The sequence below is a fragment of the Bombina bombina genome, chromosome 11 (assembly GCF_027579735.1).
Source record: "Bombina bombina isolate aBomBom1 chromosome 11, aBomBom1.pri, whole genome shotgun sequence".
NCBI lineage: Eukaryota > Metazoa > Chordata > Amphibia > Anura > Bombinatoridae > Bombina > Bombina bombina.
In genome coordinates this window covers 53,749,461-53,769,849 of record NC_069509.1, presented here as the reverse complement: position 1 = coordinate 53,769,849, position 20,389 = coordinate 53,749,461, and the positions used below count along the sequence as shown (strand labels likewise).

General features: G+C 38.9%; 1 protein-coding gene across 2 annotated transcripts; it reads right to left on the bottom strand.

Moving 5' to 3' along the window:
- Nucleotides 1-245: 245 nt before the first annotated feature.
- Nucleotides 246-19,076, bottom strand: INTS15 (integrator complex subunit 15). Of its 2 annotated transcripts, none has more exons than XM_053695149.1 (7): nt 18,975-19,076; nt 14,267-14,461; nt 13,864-14,085; nt 5,658-5,823; nt 4,120-4,605; nt 2,443-2,482; nt 246-2,280 (listed from the first exon to the last, which is right to left on the bottom strand). In XM_053695149.1, exons 2-7 carry the CDS (start codon nt 14,456-14,458, stop codon nt 2,043-2,045), a joined length of 1,344 nt encoding a protein of 447 aa, XP_053551124.1. In that variant the 5' UTR covers nt 14,459-14,461; nt 18,975-19,076; the 3' UTR covers nt 246-2,042. The 2 variants fall into 2 exon arrangements, with proteins under 2 accessions (XP_053551124.1, XP_053551126.1); XM_053695151.1 differs by having other exon boundaries at nt 18,978-19,076.
- Between the last annotated feature and the right edge of the window lie 1,313 nt (nt 19,077-20,389).

The following is a 20,389-nucleotide window of genomic DNA, read 5'->3' as shown; positions in this document are numbered from 1 at the left end:
GCAGGGGGGTGTCAATCAACCCGATCGTACCCGATTGGGTTGATTTCCGCCGATTCCTGTCCGCCTCATCAGAGCAGGCAGACAGGGTTATGGAGCAGTGGTCTTTAGACCGCTGCTCCATAACTTGTGTTTCTGGCGAGTCTGAAGACTCGCCAGAAACATGGGCCTTCAAGCTTCGTTCGGAGCTTGATAGATGGGCCCCAATACGTTTAGAATATTGTGTAAATATACTAAAAATAAAACACTCGTCTCATAAGCTTTATTTGCCACGTCATGAATTGAATATGTAGGTTCTCCAGAATATAAAAAATAATAGCTTATAACTTTCTAAGTTTTATTTTTTTTTTATAAAAAAAAAATTCATACAAATATTCAGTGTTTGGGTTTTTTTTGTTAATGTGATTAACCACAGTTCTTGACAGGGTTTCCTCATTTTATCATAAATATTTTTTTTATTTAATCCCCTTTACTGCCAGAATACCACAACAGAAACCTCTTGATCTAATCTTGATACTATTACCAGATTATCCCTTTAAGGGATTACTCCTGTAAATTTAAGCGCATGCTTCTTACTCTTATGAAATGAATGGTTGCCCAGAGTACAGCCAGCCATTGGGCCTATAGGGAAAATATTTTAAAGGGGCGTGCTAGTGTAATAATAAAATAAAATAGAACAGCTCACTAATCAGCAGAAAATGTTACCGGTCTATCCAATGTTAAATATAAGAAAATGTCTAATTTCTCTCTTTTGCCGCAAATTCTTAGTAGCGCTAGTGGAAATGTCTGCCCATAAGCACTGTCATTTGTTTGGGAAATGTATTATTGCACAGATGTTCTAAGATAAATCTGTTTAACACCCACAAAGGGCTAAACACAGATACGTTCTCACACCGTGTGCACTGGTACTGAGCAGGACATAGTCTGTAATCAGTGTTCCCTCTAAGGCAACATTTTGTGAGCGGCCCTGCAGTTAAAAAAGTGACATAAAACCCTTTTCATGATTTAGGTAGAACGTAACATTTTCCAGATTACTTCTATTATCAAATTTGCTTCATTCTCTTGGTATCATTTGTTGAAGGAGCAGCAATGCACTACTGGTTTCTAACTGAACACATGGGTGAGCTAATGACCATCAGTATATATATATATATATATATATATATATATATATGCAGCCACCAATCAGCAGCTAGAACCTAGGTTCTTTGCTGCTCCTGAGCTTACCTAGATAAACCTTTCAGCAAAGGATAACAAGGTAGCAAATTAAATAATAGAAGTTAGGAAGTTGTTTAAAATTGTATGTTCTGTCTAAATCATAAATGTCTAATTATGACTTTACTGTCACTTTAATAAGGGAGTCTGCATTGTTTGCTAACTGCAGGGTGCGGTTTCCTAATTAACGGTTTCACTGCAGGGCCACTCACAAAATGTGGCCTTAAGAGGGAACACTGCCTGTGTTTAAGGGACATTAAACACCACTTAGTTTGTGTAAAAAATGTCTTCTGTCCCGCACTTCCCAGAGAAGCCGAAAAGCAAAATCTGTAACAAGTTTTTTAAGTGCTGCAAATTGCCTATACCTGCTATTTGATTTGCAGCATTTGCACATTACAGAATTTGCTTTTTGGCATCTCTAGGGAGTGTAGCACAAGCACAATTTTGTGAGTGACTGTGCAATGAAATATATTAGATTGTATTATTACACTATCATGCTCCTATAGAGAGGTCATCTTGGATTACAAAATAATAATTTAATAACAGTATTCCTCCTCTAAAAACGCATTTGCCATTTAAGACAACTTAATCATTTTAAGATCAATGTAGGTTTCTGTTTCTGGCAAGAAAGGGGCCACCAGTTAGCTAGTCATTATGCCCTTCAGCACCAGTCCTTTTGGGCATTAGAGGGGCTCTCATACCCTCTCTTCTGTGGAGATCTCCGGCATTGTGCTCTGTGCTGCAGTGCTCTTTAGCATCCCTGGATAGCACCGTTCCTTACTCAAGAGGCGCAAGGTTGAAAGTCTAACACTGTAGATAGGGCTGGTGATTCAACGCATCGGCCGAAAAGGGAAGGCCATTCCGGGCATGAATGTCTGAACTGGGTGCCCAGGGAGGGCTGCATGAGTGGGCAAGGCCGGATGTGTGGGCAAGGCCGGATGAGTAGGTAAGGCTGGGATTGAAGAGAACGCGAGTGGTGGAGTGTGGATGTGGGGATAGTAGCCAGGGGGAAGAGATGGGTGGGCAGGCTGAGGTTGCACAGGACCGGATATCACCAGCTGCATGAGGCTGAAATGTATAAAGGAAAAAACAAAGTTAAATGGTGCAAGGTTCTAACCTTCACAATAAAAATATAACCATGAGCTGCAATGTTTTGCAGATCAATGTCATTAGAAGAGAGACTAGCAAAAATAATCTGTAGTCACTATACAGGCACAACGTCTGACTCACTTGTTGTGGGGAAGCCTCGCACACAGGGTCCGGAGGTCATCTGCAAATGAAGGGGGATCCATTAGAATAGTCTATCTTTAGTCCAACATAATCATGTATTTATAAACATATTTCTCCTTTATGTTGTGCAGAGTTTGGCATTAATACTAATGTCTCAACAAAATAATATTATTTACTTTAATTTTCAGGGTTTACAGTAGATGTAGAAATAAAACCCAAATCTAGTCATTCAAAAACTGTAAGAATTTGAAAAATGTAATTTAAAATAAAATATCAGAGCCAGTTATAGATGTACCATTATCTAGACCAGGACTCAACAAACCCAGCACCATTGAACCACAGGCTCCTAGAATTTCACCCATGGCTCCTACTTTTTGGGTTATTTTCCATATATCAATTATAAATACCACTGCCTGGCTCCAAAATATTCTTATTGACTCAATTTGTTGACCCCTGATCTAGACATTGTGTTAGGACATAAAAAATGCAAAAATAAAATGCCCAAAATTGTTGAAGCATTGCTTATATTGCTTGCATATAATAACTATGTGATTGACCCCTGGACTTTAAATGTCCCTTTAATCTAATATTGTGCTTCAAATTTCATTTTGAATTACATTACAGATAACCAGCTAGATACAGACAGGAACTGTGTTTTGTAATGATTCTTGGATACATTTTAAAGTTAAATTGCCTATATCAGAGATTGCATCTGGTATAACATTATTATTATTAAATAAACACGTTTTGCACTATTCTATATTCCCTGTTTAAAAAGCATCACCCGTTTCTTTATAGAAACAAAAACATTATACCTATTTCTTCTATATTTAAACAACCAATATAACTTTAAAAATATATCTGCATACTATTCTTGGGCTTATCTTTGGTTCGAATACATTATATATATCTAGTATTTTAATATCCCTTTTAAAATAAACACACATACATACACAGACACCCTAAATGTAATAAAATTATACTAATCAATGTTACTGTAAATGTCTGGATGAGGTAAGGATCTGTTTTCTCATGAGATGAGATTTTTTAGGAAAAAGCTTTCAAGTATCAAAATCAGATTGTAGTATTAACAATACTGCAAACTGAAAAGTGTATCTAGCTGGCCACAGACCACAAGCTTTTTAACACAAATGAAGTTTAAAGGGACTGTATAGACCAGTTTTCATATAACTGAAATCCAGTATAAAACCTTTTAAAAACGTACTTAGAAGCTCCCAGTTTAGCACTGTTGATGAGGTTAGGCTGGGACACCCACGGAAAGGGGAGGGGAAAGCCAAGACAAGCAGACACTCCTCCCCATATGAAAAGACCCATTACAAAACCAGGCGTCTGTAGACATCAGTATACATCTAAATATTTGGGGCTTGGTTAGGAGTCTGAAAATCTGCACAAATGTTATTTAAAAATAAGCAAAACTATACATTTTTTTAAAAAACACTCCCAGATGGGCTATATAAATGGATCATCTACAAAAAAAATAAGTCAAAGGAAAATCTAGTGTACAATGTCCCTTTAAGATGATGTGAATAAGTATGCAGTGATTCAATAGTTTAAAAATTCCCAAATGCTAGGGTGATTGTGGCTGTTTTAATCTATTTTTTCAATTGAAATAATAAAAGAATAGCTGTAGGCTTTCAATCTTTGTTGAACACTTACCACGAGTGCACAGCAATGCCCCTGTAGCCATGGAGACTTGCAGTGCTTGTGCTAATCTATCTAGTGCCAGCTCCATCTCTTGCTCAGCATTGAGAGGGTTAAGCTCCTCGCAGAGCTGTCCGAGCTCCTCCACAAGAGGAACAAATTGTTCAAACAACAACAGCGCCAATCGCCCATACAAGCTTTTCTCTGTCAGGTGCGTCTGAAGCACCATCAGACCTTGCAAGACACTAAGATGGAGCTTTGAGTAAAGACCTTGGTTATCCCCTTGGTGCCCCCCTCCGGCTGCTTTCTGCTTGCGTCTGTAGGCTAAAGGCGATGTCACGCACCAACGCACCAGGCCCATGAGTGGGGAAAAGTCAAGAAAGCCCAGGGGCAGGTTGGCTGTGATTGGGGTGTTAAGGAAAGTGACAAGGATAAGTCGTGGATCATCGAATACCCATGAAACAATCATCTCAAGGAGATCATGAGGAGGCAGCAGCTCTTCTGTGGGAACAGAAAGGAGATATTTATTTGATGGTATTAATGTATCCAGCGCCCAATAATCAGCAAACATAACTGCAGCCTTTTTAATTCTTCAGTGATAAACGCCCATCATATTGCAGAGCAATGTCTCAGCATCTCAATACGGATTTTAACTATTGTTATTGTTCTTTTCTATGGCTATAATTTGCTTATCAGAAGTGCCTGTAATTAAAAATTACCTTTATGCTATAATATTAAAAAAAAGTCAGCGTTCTCCCCAGAACCTATTTAATGGGCACACCACTCATCTGATTTGACTGACCACCTGGCTAAGGCTATTTTAAGATCAAAGAGCAAATATTAAATGATTTCAATGTTTGTTGCACAAATTAATATTAAAGGGACATAATAACTGTAAAAAAGCGGACAGGAAAATATCACCTGAGAATCTCTATGTAAAAAAGGAAGATATTTTACCTCACACCTTCCTCAGCTCAGCAGAGTAAGTATTCTGTAAAAAAGTTATCTTTCAGTCACTTCCCAGCTGCAGGTAAAAAAATAAAAAAGCAAGAAATGAACAGCAGCCAATCAGCATCAGCAGTGCTGAGGTCATGAACTCTTTTACTGTGATCTCATGAGATTTCATAGTAAACTTCCTTAAACTGAATAGGGAAATAACATGAGTGTGCATGAGGCACGCTCCCTTGCAGGTCCCGGGACAGGCATACTGATTTGCTGTTTAAAGTCCTTTACAATGAGCTGTGAATACATTTAGAGGTAAAATTTCTTTATTTTTTACATAAAGATGTTCAGGTGATATTTTCAAGTCAGCTTTTTACAGCTATGCTGCATCACTTTCAAGTGTTTCAACATTTGGGTATTATGTCCCTTTAAATCAATTTATGTTGAATTGAGCCATTAATTTGTTCTTTGGATAGCTTATGTAACATTTTATACAAAACTGCAAAGTATTACTGTGCCCTTATTGTTATTTATGCTGATTGCAGATTTACCTTTTTCGTCCTTGTGTACCTGTTAAACACATTGCAGATGTGAAAAAGGAGATCACTCACCTGTAGACATGTCATATAGGACAGTGACAGCAGTGATAAACTGGCAGCAGAAGCGAGGACTAACGCTGATGATCTGTTTCAGGGTTTGAATAGAGCCGGTTACCAGGCCGCAGTAATCATCCACCAGAGCTTTTGCCAAACGCACACAGTATACTGCTGGTGTCCGCTGGAGAGAAAGCAGCGCAATATTAAAATTAGTACTCAGCCAAGGCTTCTTGGATAACATTAAAGGGACAGTCTACTCCAGAATGTGTATTGTTTAAAAACATAGATAATCCCTTTATTACCCGTTCCCCAGTTTTGCACAACCAACACGGTTATAATATACTATTTACCACTGTGATTACCTTGTATCTAAGGCTTTGCAGACTGCCCCCTTATCTCAGTTCTTTTGACTTGCATTTTAGCCAATCAGTGCTCTCACAAGTAACTCCATGGGCATGAGCACAATGTTATCTATGGCAAACATGAACTAACGCCCTCTAACTTTGAAAACTGTCAAATGCATTCAGATAAGAGGTGGCCTTCAAGGGCTTAGAAATTAGCATATGAGCCTACCTAGGTTTAGCTTTCAACTAAGAATACCAAGAGATCAAAGCAAATTTGATGATAAAAGTAAAATTGAAAGTTGTTTAAAATGACATACCCTATCTGAATCATGAAAGTTTAATTTTCACTAGATTGTCCCTTTAAACTTGTTCTGCAGTGGGACAGCAGGTTGCTCATAGTCGCTCCAAGCAGATTATTTATTTTACTAAAGTTTATTCAATTTTAAAAGGAAGCTCACAGCTGCATTTGCATGTACGGTAACACACACCCTCTAACAATTATATTTGGTTCGTTCTGGCACCAGATTTATTAGAAAATGTGCAACACACTAATATATGTACAAGTACAGAAATGTATGCGATTCTTTTTTTTTCTTTTCAAATGAATCAAGTTCCTTTTTTTACATTTGTTTCACTAACGAAGACTATTCATGTCTACCTTTTTTACCTGCATCAAACTGAGCCATTTGCAACAAGGTAACGCATTACAAAAATACTGTAAGTAACAAGTTAAAGAACAGGAATAAAAACATTAAAGCACATTTGGACTTATTGTAGATCTGAGAGTTTTGTTTTTTGTTTTACTCTAAGAAACCGTTTATAATGTCAGGTGTAAATGTTAGTTAGTTATGTAATAAAACAGTTGCCCTACTTGTGATACAGTCTTGTTTAAAGGGACAAAAGATTGAATTATGTATAGCAACAACAACAAAATTGTAATGTTTTTTCATGATTTCTTTTACCTGTTTATTTAAATTTTAAAATTCTGGTGTTGGTGGGGGGGGGGGGGGTTCCCACTAACTCAGGAGAAGCTGGAGTGCTTCAGAACACCGACCCTAAAACACGCTACACCACTGCTTGATCAGTGCAGGAGCTCAGTTACAGCAAAGGACATAACATAAGGAATGTGCCCATGAACTCTAAACAATGCAAATTAATTTGAACAATATAACAGCTTTAAAGGGCCAGTACAGTCTGCTTACAAGTTTCTATATACAGATAGTAAATGATGTAAAGAGAAAATTGTCACATATGCAATAAAAGTTGCAAACAGTAAACTATGAGAAATTTACCATTTTATTTCTGGCTTCTGTGTTTATTCCCCACAATGCTGGCACTCCCCAATGAAAGGGCTGAGCTGTGCTTGAAATTAGCACGCTTACCTTCCAATCATATATCTTATGCAAATATGGACACACGGACTTGCAGCAGCAGCAGTGAATGAGAAAGTGAAAGCCAACATCTAAAATCCTTTCCCGACAGCCTTCTAGTAACGGAGCCGAAGGAAACTTCTATCTGGCAGTGAATAGATTTATTAGAAGACTAATATCTTATGAGATCCTGAAAGCAATAAGTTAAATCCTAACAGCTGAATCCTGACACCCTGCTTCAGAAACAAGGAGACTGACGGTTGTATTCCTGAAGTGCCATTGTGTCGATAGAAGGCTGTCCAGTGTCAGATTTCAGCTGTTAGGATTTAATTTATTGCTTTCAGGATCTCAGAAGACATTAGTGTTCTAATAAATCTATTCTCTTCCAGAGAGAAGTTTCTTTTGCCCCCCTTACTAGTAGGCTGTCAGGAAGGGATTTGAGATTTAGCTTTCACTTTCTCCTTCACTGCTGCAAGTCCGTGTGTCCATATTTGCAGGGGAGAGAGCAGCAGGTGTTCTATCAGATTCTGCTCCTTTGTCAGAATCTGCTCCCTCTGACTGCGCATGCTCTGTATGACGTAATTACACTCCACATATGTTAAATAGTAATGTGTGGAATGCGATTATGTCAATCAACAACATGCGCAGTCAGAGGGAGCAGATTCTGACTCGGAAGCTGTAATGTCGTATTTTGCTGCCCAAACAAATGCGCACATGCGCTGTTAGATTGCTTGTCACTGTGAGGAGGATAAATCTAAAAAGAGACAGTGTGTGGATGAAGCCTGGGATGAGGGAAGGGGGAGGGAGAATGTGTGTAACCTCAGTCAGTATATAATTCCACTTTAAAGAACAACGCTAGGAGGAGACTCAAGGAGGAGCCAGAAATTCAATGTGACACGATAGTGAGAATATATATATATATATATATATATATATATATATATATATATATATATATATATATATATATATATATACACACACTGTATGAAGGACACTCTGTCATTGTAGCCTTTATCCTCCTCACAGTGACAAGCAAGCGCATTTGTTTGGGCAGCAAAATCCAACACTACAGCTTCCAAGTCAGAATCTGCTACCTCTGATTGTGCATGTTGCTGATTGACATAATCGCATTCCACACATTCCTATTTACCATATGTGGAGTGCAATTACGTCATACAGAGCATGCGCAGTAAGAGGAAGCAGATTCTGATAAAGAAGCAGAATCTGATAGAACACCGGTGTAGTGTCGAAATCTGCGACCAGACGGAATGTGCAACCGCGACGAGACCACATTCCTCAGCGCACACGTGACTGGTTGACCACCAATCACCTGCTAGAGACACCTCCTTTGTCACGGTCGAACATTCCGTTGGGTCGCCTGACTCACACTACTGTCACTAAGCGACCTACGCATTGAAGGTATCCGAGTGCTCACATTGATCCGGGTGGAAAAATTATACAAGCAAAGGAGCTTCACTATTGCGTTGTGCTGTTTTATTGTCCTAAAGCAACTTATCTCTAAAGCACTACACCAGAGGCAGAGTGAAGATGTTGCTTGTGTATGAGGGTGACATAAAGACCTATAGCACAGAGAGCTGCCTGGTGACTGAGTGCAAGGGGAGAAGGCGACACGAGAAAGTAGATGTGTGTAGTAGAGACGGAGGACGTGAACCCAGAAATATGCAGAGAGATTGAAATAGAAATATCTAATATTGAGGGCTGCCCAATAGAAGCTGAAGATAGGGAAGGGTGTAAATAAAATATACACAAAATGAGTGTGATGAAGATGGCGAGAATGAGCCATTTACAGAGACAATAAGTGCATAGGGTGGAGCCCGAGAAAGCTCTAAGAGAGAGTAATTTGGTTCAGAAACAGATGACAAGGTAGAGAAGTCTTTTTAGCCTGTTTTTGGGAGTACAAACAATCGTGGGTTTCATGACCCTTTAAAAGATGTCTCTGTGCAATAGGTCTTTATGTCCCCCTCATACACAAGCAACATCTTCACTCTGCCTCCGGTGTAGTGCTTTAGAGAGAAGTTGCTTTAGTTAAGGAAATAAAAGAGCACAATAGTGAAGCTCCTTTGCTTGTAGAATTTTCCCACCCGGATCAATGTGAGCACTCGAATGCCTTCAATGCGTATGTCGCTTAGTGACAGTAGTGCAAGTTGGAGACCCAACAGAATGTGCGACCGTGACGAAGGAGGTATCTCTAGCAGGTGATTGGTGGTCAACCAGTCACAGGTACGCTGAGGAATGTGTGACGTCACAGTCGCACATTCCGTCGGGTCGCAGATTTCGACACTACACCGGCACAGCAGAGTGTACTGATGGGGGAGGATGTTATAAATCTAAAAACTGAAGCTAAAAACACTGCACTTATTAGAGGTATCTAACAGCTCTATTGTGAATGAGCTTTTTATTGCGCTCCTTACAATAGGCGGATGTAACAGGGATCACACACTTGCTCACTTCAGATAAGCAGCAAGGGAGGGGGCAGGGGATGGTGTAGAGCAGGATACGATCGTATACTTTAGAGCTTAAAGGGCTGGGAAAGAGCTGGCAAAAACTGCAACATTAGATTTAAAATTTAAACACATGCAAACGTTTCAGCTTTCTGACAAAGAGCTATCGGCTAGATTACGAATTTTGCGGTAAGAGCTGCTCGGTACTAACTTGCAAGTTATTGTCACCGCTCACTTACCTACAGCGCTGGTATTACAGGTTTACAAAAACCCGGCGTTTGCAGGCAAGAAGTGAGCTCCATACCGCACTCCAATACCAATGCTGCGGTAAGCTGGTTTTACGTGTTCGTGCACGATTTCCCCATAGACATCAATGGGGAGAGCCGGCTGAAAAAAAGCCTAACACCTGCAATAAAGGAGCGTAAAGCTCCGTAACGCAGCCCCATTGATTCCTATGGGAAAAGAAAATTTATGTTTACACCTAACACAAACCCCGAGTCTAAACACCCCTAATCTGCTGCCCCCGACATCGCCAACGCCTGCCTACAGTTATTAACCCCTTATCTGCCGCCCCCGACATCGCCGACACCTACATTATACTTATTAACCCCTAATCTGCTGCCCCCAACATCGCCGCAACCTACTTACACTTATTAACCCCTAATCTGCCGCCCCCAACGTCCTGCCACTATACTAAATTTATTAACCTCTAACCCTAAGTCTAATCCTAACCCCCACTAACTTTAATGTAATTAAAATAACTCTAAATAAAACCTATTAATAACTAAATAATTCCTATTTAAAACTAAATACTTACCTATAAAATAAACCCTAAGATAGCTACAATATAACTAATAGTTACATTGTAGCTATCTTAGGTTTTATTTCACAGGCAAGTTTGTATTTATTTTAGCTAGGTATAATAGTTAGTAAATAGTTATTAACTATTTACTAACTACCTAGCTAAAATAAATACAAATTTACCTGTAAAATAAAACCTAACCTGTCTTACACTAACACCTAACACTACACTACAATTAAATAAATTACATTAAATACAATTAACTAAATTAAAAAAAAACCCACTAAATTACACAAAATAAAAAAAGAAATTATCAGATATTTAAACTAATTACACCTAATCTAATAGCCCTATCAAAATAAAAAAGCCCCCCCCCAAAATAAAAAAAACCCTGGCCTAAACTAAACTGGCATTGCCCCAAAGAAATCAGCTCTTTTACCTGTAAAAAACAAACAAACAACCCCCCAACAGTAAAACCCACCACCCACACAACCAACCCCCAAATAAAATCCTAACTAAAAAACCTACGTTCCCCATTGCCCTGAAAAGGGCATTTGGATGGGCATTGCCCTTAAAAGGGCATTTAGCTCTTTTTCCACAACAAAAAGCCTAATCAAAAAATAAAACCCACCCAATAAACCCTTAAAAAGCCTAACACTAACCCCCGAAGATCCACTTACAGTTTTTAAAGACCCGACATCCATCCTCAACGAAGCCGGCAGAAGTTCTCAACGAAGCGGCAGAAGTCTTCATCCAGACGGCATCTTCTATCTTCATCCATCCTGCGCGGGTCCATCTTCAAGACATCCGGCGCAGAACATCCTCTTCAATCGACGTCTTCTTGAACAATGAATTCTCCTTTAAATGACGTCATCCAAGATGACGTCCCTTAAATTCCGATTGGCTGATAGAATTCTATCAGCCAATCGGAATTCAAGGGACGCCATCTTGGATGACGTCATTTAAAGGAGAATTCATTGTTGAAGAAGATGTCGATTGAAGAGGATGATCCGCGACGGACATCTTGAAGATGGACCCGCTCCGCGCCGGATGGATGAAGATAGATGCCGTCTGGATAAAGACTACTGCCCGGTTAGATGAGGACTTCTGCCGGCTTCGTTGAGGATGGATGTCGGTCGGGTCTTCAGAAACTGTAAGTGGATCTTCGGGGGTTAGTGTTAGGTTTTTTTAAGGGTTTATTGGGTGGGTTTTATTTTTTAGATTAGGGTTTGGGCGGAAAAAGAGCTAAATGCCCTTTTAAGGGCAATGCCCATCCAAATGCCCTTTTCAGGGCAATGGGGAGCTTAGGTTTTTTAGTTAGGATTTTATTTGGGGAGTTGGTTGTGTGGGTGGTGGGTTTTACTGTTGGGGGTTGTTTGTATTTTTTTTTTTTTTTACAGGTTAAAGAGCTTATTTATTTGGGGCAATGCCCGCAAAAGGCCCTTTTAAGAGCTATTGGTAATTTAGTTTAAACTGGGGGGGGGGGGTTATTTTGGGGGGGGGCTTTTTTATTTTGATAGGGCTATTAGATTAGGTGTAATTAGTTTAAATATCTGATAATTTCTTTTTTTTTATTTCGTGTAATTTAGTGTGGTTTTTTTTTGTAATTTAGTTAATTGTATTTAATTAATGTAATTTATTCAATTGTAGTGTAAGGTTAGGTGTTAGTGTAAGACAGGTTAGGTTTTTTTTTTACAGGTAAATTTGTATTTATTTTAGCTAGGTAGTTAGTAAATAGTTAATAACTATTTAGTAACTATTCTACCTAGTTAAAATAAATACAAACTTGCCTGTGAAATAAAAATAAAACCTAAGATAGCTACAATGTAACTATTAGTTATATTGTAGCCATCTAAGGGTTTATTTTACAGGTATTTAGTTTTAAATACGAATTATTTAGTTATTAATAGTAGGTTTTATTTAGATTTATTTTAATTACATTAAAGTTAGTTGGTGTTAGGGGTTAATAAATTTAGTATAGTGGGGGCGGCAGATTAGGGGTTAATACATGTAGGTAGGTGGCGGCGATGCTAGGGACAGCAGATTAGGGGTTAATAATATTTAACTAGTGTTTGCGATGCGGGAGTACGGCGGTTTAGGGGTTAATAGGTAGTTTATGGGTGTTAGTGTACTTTTTAGGACTTTAGTTATGAGTTTTATGTTACAGCTTTGTAGCGTAAAACTCATAACTACTGACTTTCAGTTTACGGTATGGATCTTGAAGTTTTAGGTTGTACCGCTCACTTTTTGGCCTCCCAGGCAAACTCGTAATACCGGCACAAAGGAAGTCCCATTGAAAAAGGACTTTTTGAAAGCTGTGGTAGTTATGTTGCATTACGACCAAAAAGAGCCTTAATGCTGCTTTTTCACTCATACTGCAAAACTCGTAATCTAGCCTTATGTAAGCATATCCTTAACTAAATATTAAGCTAAAAAGTGCATAAAGTCCCTTTAAATGTTAAAAAAAAAAAAAAGGATTATTTTGTATACATTGCTTAAAGGGACATGAAACCTAGGTTATTTACTGCTCCTTAGCTTGCTAAGATAAACTTTTCAGCAAAGGATAACAAGAGAAGGAAGTAAATTAAATAATAGAAGTAAATTTGAAAGTTGTTTTAAATTGTATTTGCGATCTGAATCATGAAAGTAAAAATTTAGGTTTAACAGCCAATATATACCACATATAAATTAATTTAAATCACTTGTTTATGCATAAGAAATTATTTACAGCATTATAAAGCAAAAGAAGTGTCTTAAAAGAAGAATGTCAAACAGTCATATAATGCGCATTGTTTTGTAGGCCCCATTGAAAAGCCTCTTGAAAGTCTATCTTACTTTTATCCTGTGGTCAGTTTGGGGCAGATATAAACAAGCGTCCGTACATATTAACCAATCAGTATGCAGGAATGTCACGGTTTTGTACTTCACTGAATACACACACCAGCGTCTCTTGGGGAGAAAACCGTACTAATTTAATTAAAATTAGAAATAACTAATGGCGTGCATTGCAAAGTTTTTTTAATTTTGCTAAAATTACATTTTATTTTTTTTAAGGAAAATTAAATTGAGTTTAATGCCCTTTAGAATTAATTCAAGAACATATCTTGATGCACAATATAAATTTCAAACCCATTTTCAACTGTATCAAAAGTATAATGTGATTTAATATGAAGCCAAGTGGGATTTATTTTTTTTCTTTTGTTTTTGAAATGTGATAGGAACACAAGTTTGTCTCGGTACCTGTAGCCAGGAAGCTGCGCACTCCAAAACCGGTACCCTGCATATTGCAACAGCCATAGATGTCAGCTTCCCCAAAAGAGCCATGCGTTGGTCATCAGCTTTGTTGCCTTGCGGACTGAAGAGAGAGGAGAAGATGACCTGTCGGACGGCCTCTTTCGTCTGTTCCTGGAAATAGCTGCAGAGAATCTCAAGTAGCTGGAGCTCCTGCATGGAACTGAGGCGCTGCACAACACAGAGTTAGATCGTGTTAGAAGAGTAAGCCATAAGGGGAGAAACGTGCAATGTCACCATTACATTTTGCATATGATAGTCAATATATCAGAGACATAGACATAAATCATTTATATAACTTAAGATTTCTTTCAAACATAGAAGAAGGGTCTGATTAGAAAATCACAAGCACCTTTGGATGAGATCCCCGATCTTTAGGAACCTGGAAAACAAATTCTTCAAGTAGCTCGATGGGTCCCTTCTCAACCAGAGGTACTGGTGCCGTCTGCAACTGACTGCTGAAGTAGATGTCCAGATGGTACAGCACCTCCTTTGCAGCAGTGAGGGCATCACGGCGCAGCAGAGAGTGGCGAATGTCACTCATGTCCTTGTTAGAGAGAAGACAGCAGAGTATTATGATTATTATCCAGAGCTATTAACTTCTTGTTACAGAGATACCGGAGCATATAGCCATGTAACAGTTACAGCAGATTATTTTAAAGGGACAGTCTAGTCAAAATTAAACTTTCATGATTCAGATAGGGCATGCAATTTTAAACAACTTTCCAATGTACTTTTATCATCAAATTTGCTTTGTTCTCTTGGTATTCTTAGTTGAAAGCTAAACCTAAGATGGCTCATATGCTAATTTCTAATCCTTTAAAAGCCGCCTCTTATCTCAGGGCATTTTGACAGTTTTTCACAGCTAGAGGGCGTTATTTCATGTGTTCCATATAAATAACATTGTGCTCACGCACGTGGAATTACCTAGGAGTCAGCACTGATTGGCTAAAATGCAAGTCTGTCAAAAGAACTAAAATAAGGGGGCAGTTTGCAGAGCCTTAGATACAAGGTACTCACAGAGGTTAAAAGTATATTTGATAACACTGTGTTGGTTATGCAAAACTGGCGAATGGGTAATAAAGGGATTATCTACAGTATCTCACGAAAGTGAGTACACCCCTCACATTTTTGTAAATATTTTATTATATCTTTTCATGTAACAACACTCAAGAAATGACACTTTGCTACAATGTAAAGTAGTGAGTGTAAAGCCTGTATAACAGTGTAAATTTGTTGTCCCATCAAAATTACTCAACACACAGCCATTAATGTCTAAACCGTTGGCAACAAAAGTGAGTACACCCCTAATTGGAAATCTCCAAATTGGGCACAATAAGCCATTTTCCCTCCCTGGTGTCATGTGACTTGTTAGTGTTACAAGGTCTCAGGTGTGAATGGGGAGCAGGGGTGTTAAATTTGGTGTTATCGCTCTCACACACTCTCATACTGGTCACTGGAAGTTCAACATGGCACCTCATGGCAAAGAACTCTCTGAAGATCTGAAAAAAAGAATAGTTGCTCTACATAAAGATGGCCTAGGCTAAAAGAAGGTTGCCAAGACCCTGAAGCACGGTGGGCAAGACCATACAGCAGTTTCACAGGACAGGTTCCACTCAGAACAGGCCTCGCCATGGTCGTCCAAAAAAGTTGAGTGCATGTGCTCAGCGTCATATCCAGAGGTTGTCTTAGGGAAATAGACGCAAGAGTGCTGCCAGCATTGCTGCAGAGGTTGAAGGGGTGGGGGGGTCAGCCTGTCAGTGCTCAGACCATACGCAGCACACTGCAACAAATTGGTCTGCATGGCTGCTGTCCAAGAAGGAAGCCTCTTCTAAAGATGATGCACAAGAAAGCCAGCAAACAGTTTGCTGAAGACAAGCAGACTAAGTACATGGATTACTGGAACCATGTCCTGTGGTCCGAAGATAAACTTATTTGGTTCAGATAGTGTCAAGCGTGGGTGGCGGCAACCAGGTGAGGATTACAAAGACAAGTGTGTCTTGCTTACAGTCAAGCATGGTGGTAGGAGTGTCATGGTATGGGCCTGCATGAGTGCTGCCGGCACTGGGGAGCTACAGTTTATTGAGGGAACCATGAATGCCAACATGTACCGTGACATACTGAAGCAGAGCATGATCCCTTCCCTTCGGAGACTGGGCCGCAGGGCAGTATTCCAACATGATAATGACCCCAAACACATCTCCAAGACGACCACTGCCTTGCTAAAGAAGCTGAGGGGAAAGGTGATGCACTGGCCAAGCATGTCTCCAGACCTAAACCCTATTGAGCATCTGTGGGGCATCCTCAAAACGGAAGGTGGGGGAGCGCAAGGTCTCTAACATCCACCAGCTCCTTGATGTCATCATGGAGGAGTGGAAGAGGACTCCAGTGGCAACCTGTGAAGCTCAGGTAAATGCCATGCCCAAGAGGGTTAAGGCAGTGCTAGAAAATAATGGTGGCCACACAAAATATTGCCAATTTGGACATTTCCACTTAGGAGTGTACTCACTTTTGTTGCCAACGGTTTAGTCATTAATGGCTGTGTGTTGAGTTATTTTGAGGGGACAGCAAATTTACACTGTTATACAGGCTGTACACTCACAACTTTACATTGTAACAAATTTCTTCAGTGTTGTCACATGAAAAGATATAATAAAATATTTACAAAAATGTGAGGGGTGTACTCACTTTTGTGAGATACTGTATCTTTTTAAACAATAACATTTCTGGGGTAGACTGTCCCTTTAATAATGTCGCTCTCTAACAATATAAAAAATATTGCCAGCTGGATAGCATTATGAAGTATCCAGTGGAGGCATATTAATACTCTGATTTATAAATGTTACTTACGCTATCCAAAATACAAATGAATTGCATGATTTAACACACATTGATTTTAACAAATGTATTTAAAGGGACAGGACACCCCAACATTTTCTTTCATGATTTTGATAGAACATACATTTTTAAACAACTTTACAGTTTACTTCTATTATTCTATTTGCTTCATTCTCTTGTTATCCTTTGCTGAAGGACAGTTCTGCACTACTGGCAGCTGGATGAACATATCAACATATCTAGCCTGCCAATCACAAGAGACAAATGTGTGCAGGCACCAATCAGCAGTTAGCTCCCACTAGTGTAGGATATGTGTGTATTCTTTTTCAACAACGGGTATCAAGAGAACGAAGCACATTTGAAAATAGAAGTTATTTAAAAGTGTTTTAAATGATATGCTCTGATTCTTGCAAGTTTAATTTTGATTTTCCTATCCCTTTAATGATAACGTGTGAAACATCAAAAAGATTCAATATTTACTAGTTTTAGCTTAATATTGGCTTAAAGTGAAAGACAACGGTAGCGTTTTTTGAAACGCTAGGATTGACCATTCAAACAAATAAAGGGGACTTCCATTCATGAAGTATAAGATACTTCATGTAGAAAGCTCCTTTATTTGTTTCAACCGATCACCGTTCTGAGCTGCTAAGGAAGCCCACGGCAGATCGCTGTATTGCTTGAGAGGCGACGTTTTCACCTCTTAGTCAATAGCTGTGCGGTAAATCCGGCTTGGCGCCCTTGGGAGCCAGATCCTAGCGTTTGAAAAACGCTAGGATTGACTCTTACTTTAAACTTTAGCTGAGTGGTGTGCCCATTAAAGGGACATTCCAGCCAAAATTGTAATCCACACGGGTGCATTCAAGTTCTGAATAGAAACATTTTTGTAAAATACATATATTAGCAAAAATGCTTCTAATAAAAGCTATTGCTGTTTCAAATGTGTATTTATGTATGCATTGTGCACCAGCAATTTAAACACAATACTTGCTCAGTGAGACTAATGTGCTTGTACCACCTGGTAATGGCTCAGTTTGTTAATTGTTGACATGATACAATCCCCACTGGCTCTCTAAGTAGCTGTAGTATTTAAAATATCTAGCTATGCTTCACATGCACGTGCATTGAAAAATACCAAAACTAAAACAGTGGTAACTTTTAATAGAAGCGTTTTTGCCAATACATGTATATTGTAAATATGTTTCTATTTAAAGATGTAATTCATCTATTTGAATTTAAAATTATGACCGGAATATCCCTTGAAAGAGGTCCTAGAGAGAACACGGTTTAAAGTGACATAATTCCCTGCATTGAAAAGCCCAATTCTGATAACAGGAGGGGGTTTTAACCCTTTCGTGTCAGGGTCAAAGTGTCTACATCGGAACAACTGTTCCTAACAGCACAGAAGGCTTCAGGACAGCCGTTAGCTATGACGTTCTATTCCGTCATAACGGCTTTAAAGCCCAGCCTAATTATGACGGAATAGAACGGAATAACGGCTTTAAAAGGTTAAATTAGAATTACACACATATAAAAACACTCCATTTCTTTTTTTGAGAAACACCATTGTGCCTGTGTTTTCTTCACTATTCTCTGAAAGAGTGCACAAGCATATTTACATATTAGTTCTAGTCTGGCTGCCGGCATGCGCTCAACCAGGGGCAGAACTACCACTGGGGCAGCAGCACACTCAACCAATCCAAAGTGATAACTTGAATAATGCCCAGGATAACAGGATAATACAGAGAACAGAAGCAATATGGCAATTATCTGCAAAGTGTGACATTGTAATTTAAAAACCATCTTCCTTTCTGGATGAAACTTCATCGTATAGGGACTTTACTATATATATATATAATTTTTTTTATTTATTTTTTTTATACACATATCTTTTTCAAGATTACCTAGTGCAAAAAAATAAACTTTTTTTTTTATTTTATATCATTTCTGGATTGTCTGTTTGCCAATGATAGACTTGCACCAACTAATCAATGACACAGCAGTATAATGTGCTGAGGTCACTCATGTTCAGCTGTTGTGCATAACTTTTTAAAGTGACTTATATAACATTTTGACAAAGAGTTATTATTTCATAGGTTGGAAATAAGATGTTTGCTTCCTCTATTCCTTTAAGCAGGAACTTAGGCGTTATTCATTTTATATCGGTGGGTATAAAATGTGTCACACTCTTAAAGCCCCGTGAGGTGCCCCCAATATAATCTCACCACCTCCTCCCTGCACAAGTCCAGATGTTCCCTCTAATATCCAGTACGCAACGGAAACCGAGGAGGACCGATCCGTCCTCACTCGGCCACCGTACAAAGGGGCGGGCTGAGTAAGCACGCCGCGGTGGAGTCTAATGACGTCACTGAATGATTTTTTTTTTTTCCATGCGTTCAAATATTTGTAACTTTATTGTTAAGTTGAAGCAATAGTGTTTGAATTTGGGTTTTGAAATTTGGGTTTCCTGATATGGGCAGTCGTTCGTATGTTTACTAAACTGCATATGGTGACATCACAGCAAAAATAAATATGAGTGCTTCTTCCCTGTAAGCTATCAATGAGTGTGCTTGTGTGGGACTTTATAAAGAGACAATAAACAGTTTTGTAACATCAATAATAAAAAAAAAGTATAGAATATTGCCAATATGTCTTACATAGATAGATAGATTGATAGATAGATTGGTAGATGATAAATAGATATATAAGATTGATTGATAGATACATGATAGAAAGATCGATGATAGATAACATAGATAATAGATAAGATATCCAGTTTGGAATGCACTCTTCAATTCAATTTTACCAAGTCTATATGTCATGTATTTCCAATATACATTTTTCAAGATGTAGATATCGATATTTGCCAAATATCGATATCTACATCTTGAAAAATGTATATAACATGAAGTGCTGAGTCTTTATTGGAAAGAAATATAATAAAAGTATTTACTTATATCTTCATGCTCTGACTGCAGTGTGTGAGACTCATAGTTAGGGTTGCCACCTCAGCCATGTATTCCTGTACACTTATGAGTTACACATGCTGCAGGGTGTGCAGGGAGGAACATGTATTTTTGTTTCTGGACAGCACTATTCATATTCCTCCCTGCACACCCTGCAGCATGTGTAACTTATAAGTTTTCTGTATTTTAAGGGACAGGTGGCAACCCTACTCATAGTTATAAGTTATACTGCTCTACTGTGAGTGGAACATATTAGCTAGACTGCTCCCCAGTGAGTGGGACTCACTAGCTATCAGCTAGACTGCTCCACAGTGAGTGGGACTCATTCACTATCAGCTAGACTGCTCTACAGTGAGTGGGACTCATTCGCTATCAGCTAGACTGCTCTACAGTGAGTGGGACTCATTCACTATCAGCTAGACTGCTCTATAGTGAGTGGGACTCATTCACTATCAGTTAGACTGCTCTACAGTGAGTGGGACTCATTCGCTATCAGCTAGACTGCTGTGCAGTGAGTGGGACTCATTCACTATCAGCTACACTGCTTTACAGTGAGTGAGACTCATTAACTATCAGCTAGACTGCTCTACAGTGAGTGGGACTCATTAGCTTTCAGCCAGACTGCTCTACAGTGAGTGGGACTCATTAGCTATCAGCTAGACTGCTCTACAGTG

Bases quoted from the DNA above. Each gene is read 5' to 3' on its own strand.
- INTS15 (XM_053695149.1), bottom strand. From the start codon at position 14,458: ATGAGTGACATTCGCCACTCTCTGCTGCGCCGTGATGCCCTCACTGCT. The intron at 14,086-14,266 runs GTGCTTGTGATT...TGTGTTGTGCAG, and splicing joins ATCGGGGATCTCATCCAAAG to CGCCTCAGTTCCATGCAGGA. The intron at 5,824-13,863 runs GTACCGAGACAA...CTTTCTCTCCAG, and splicing joins GCGCAGCTTCCTGGCTACAG to CGGACACCAGCAGTATACTG.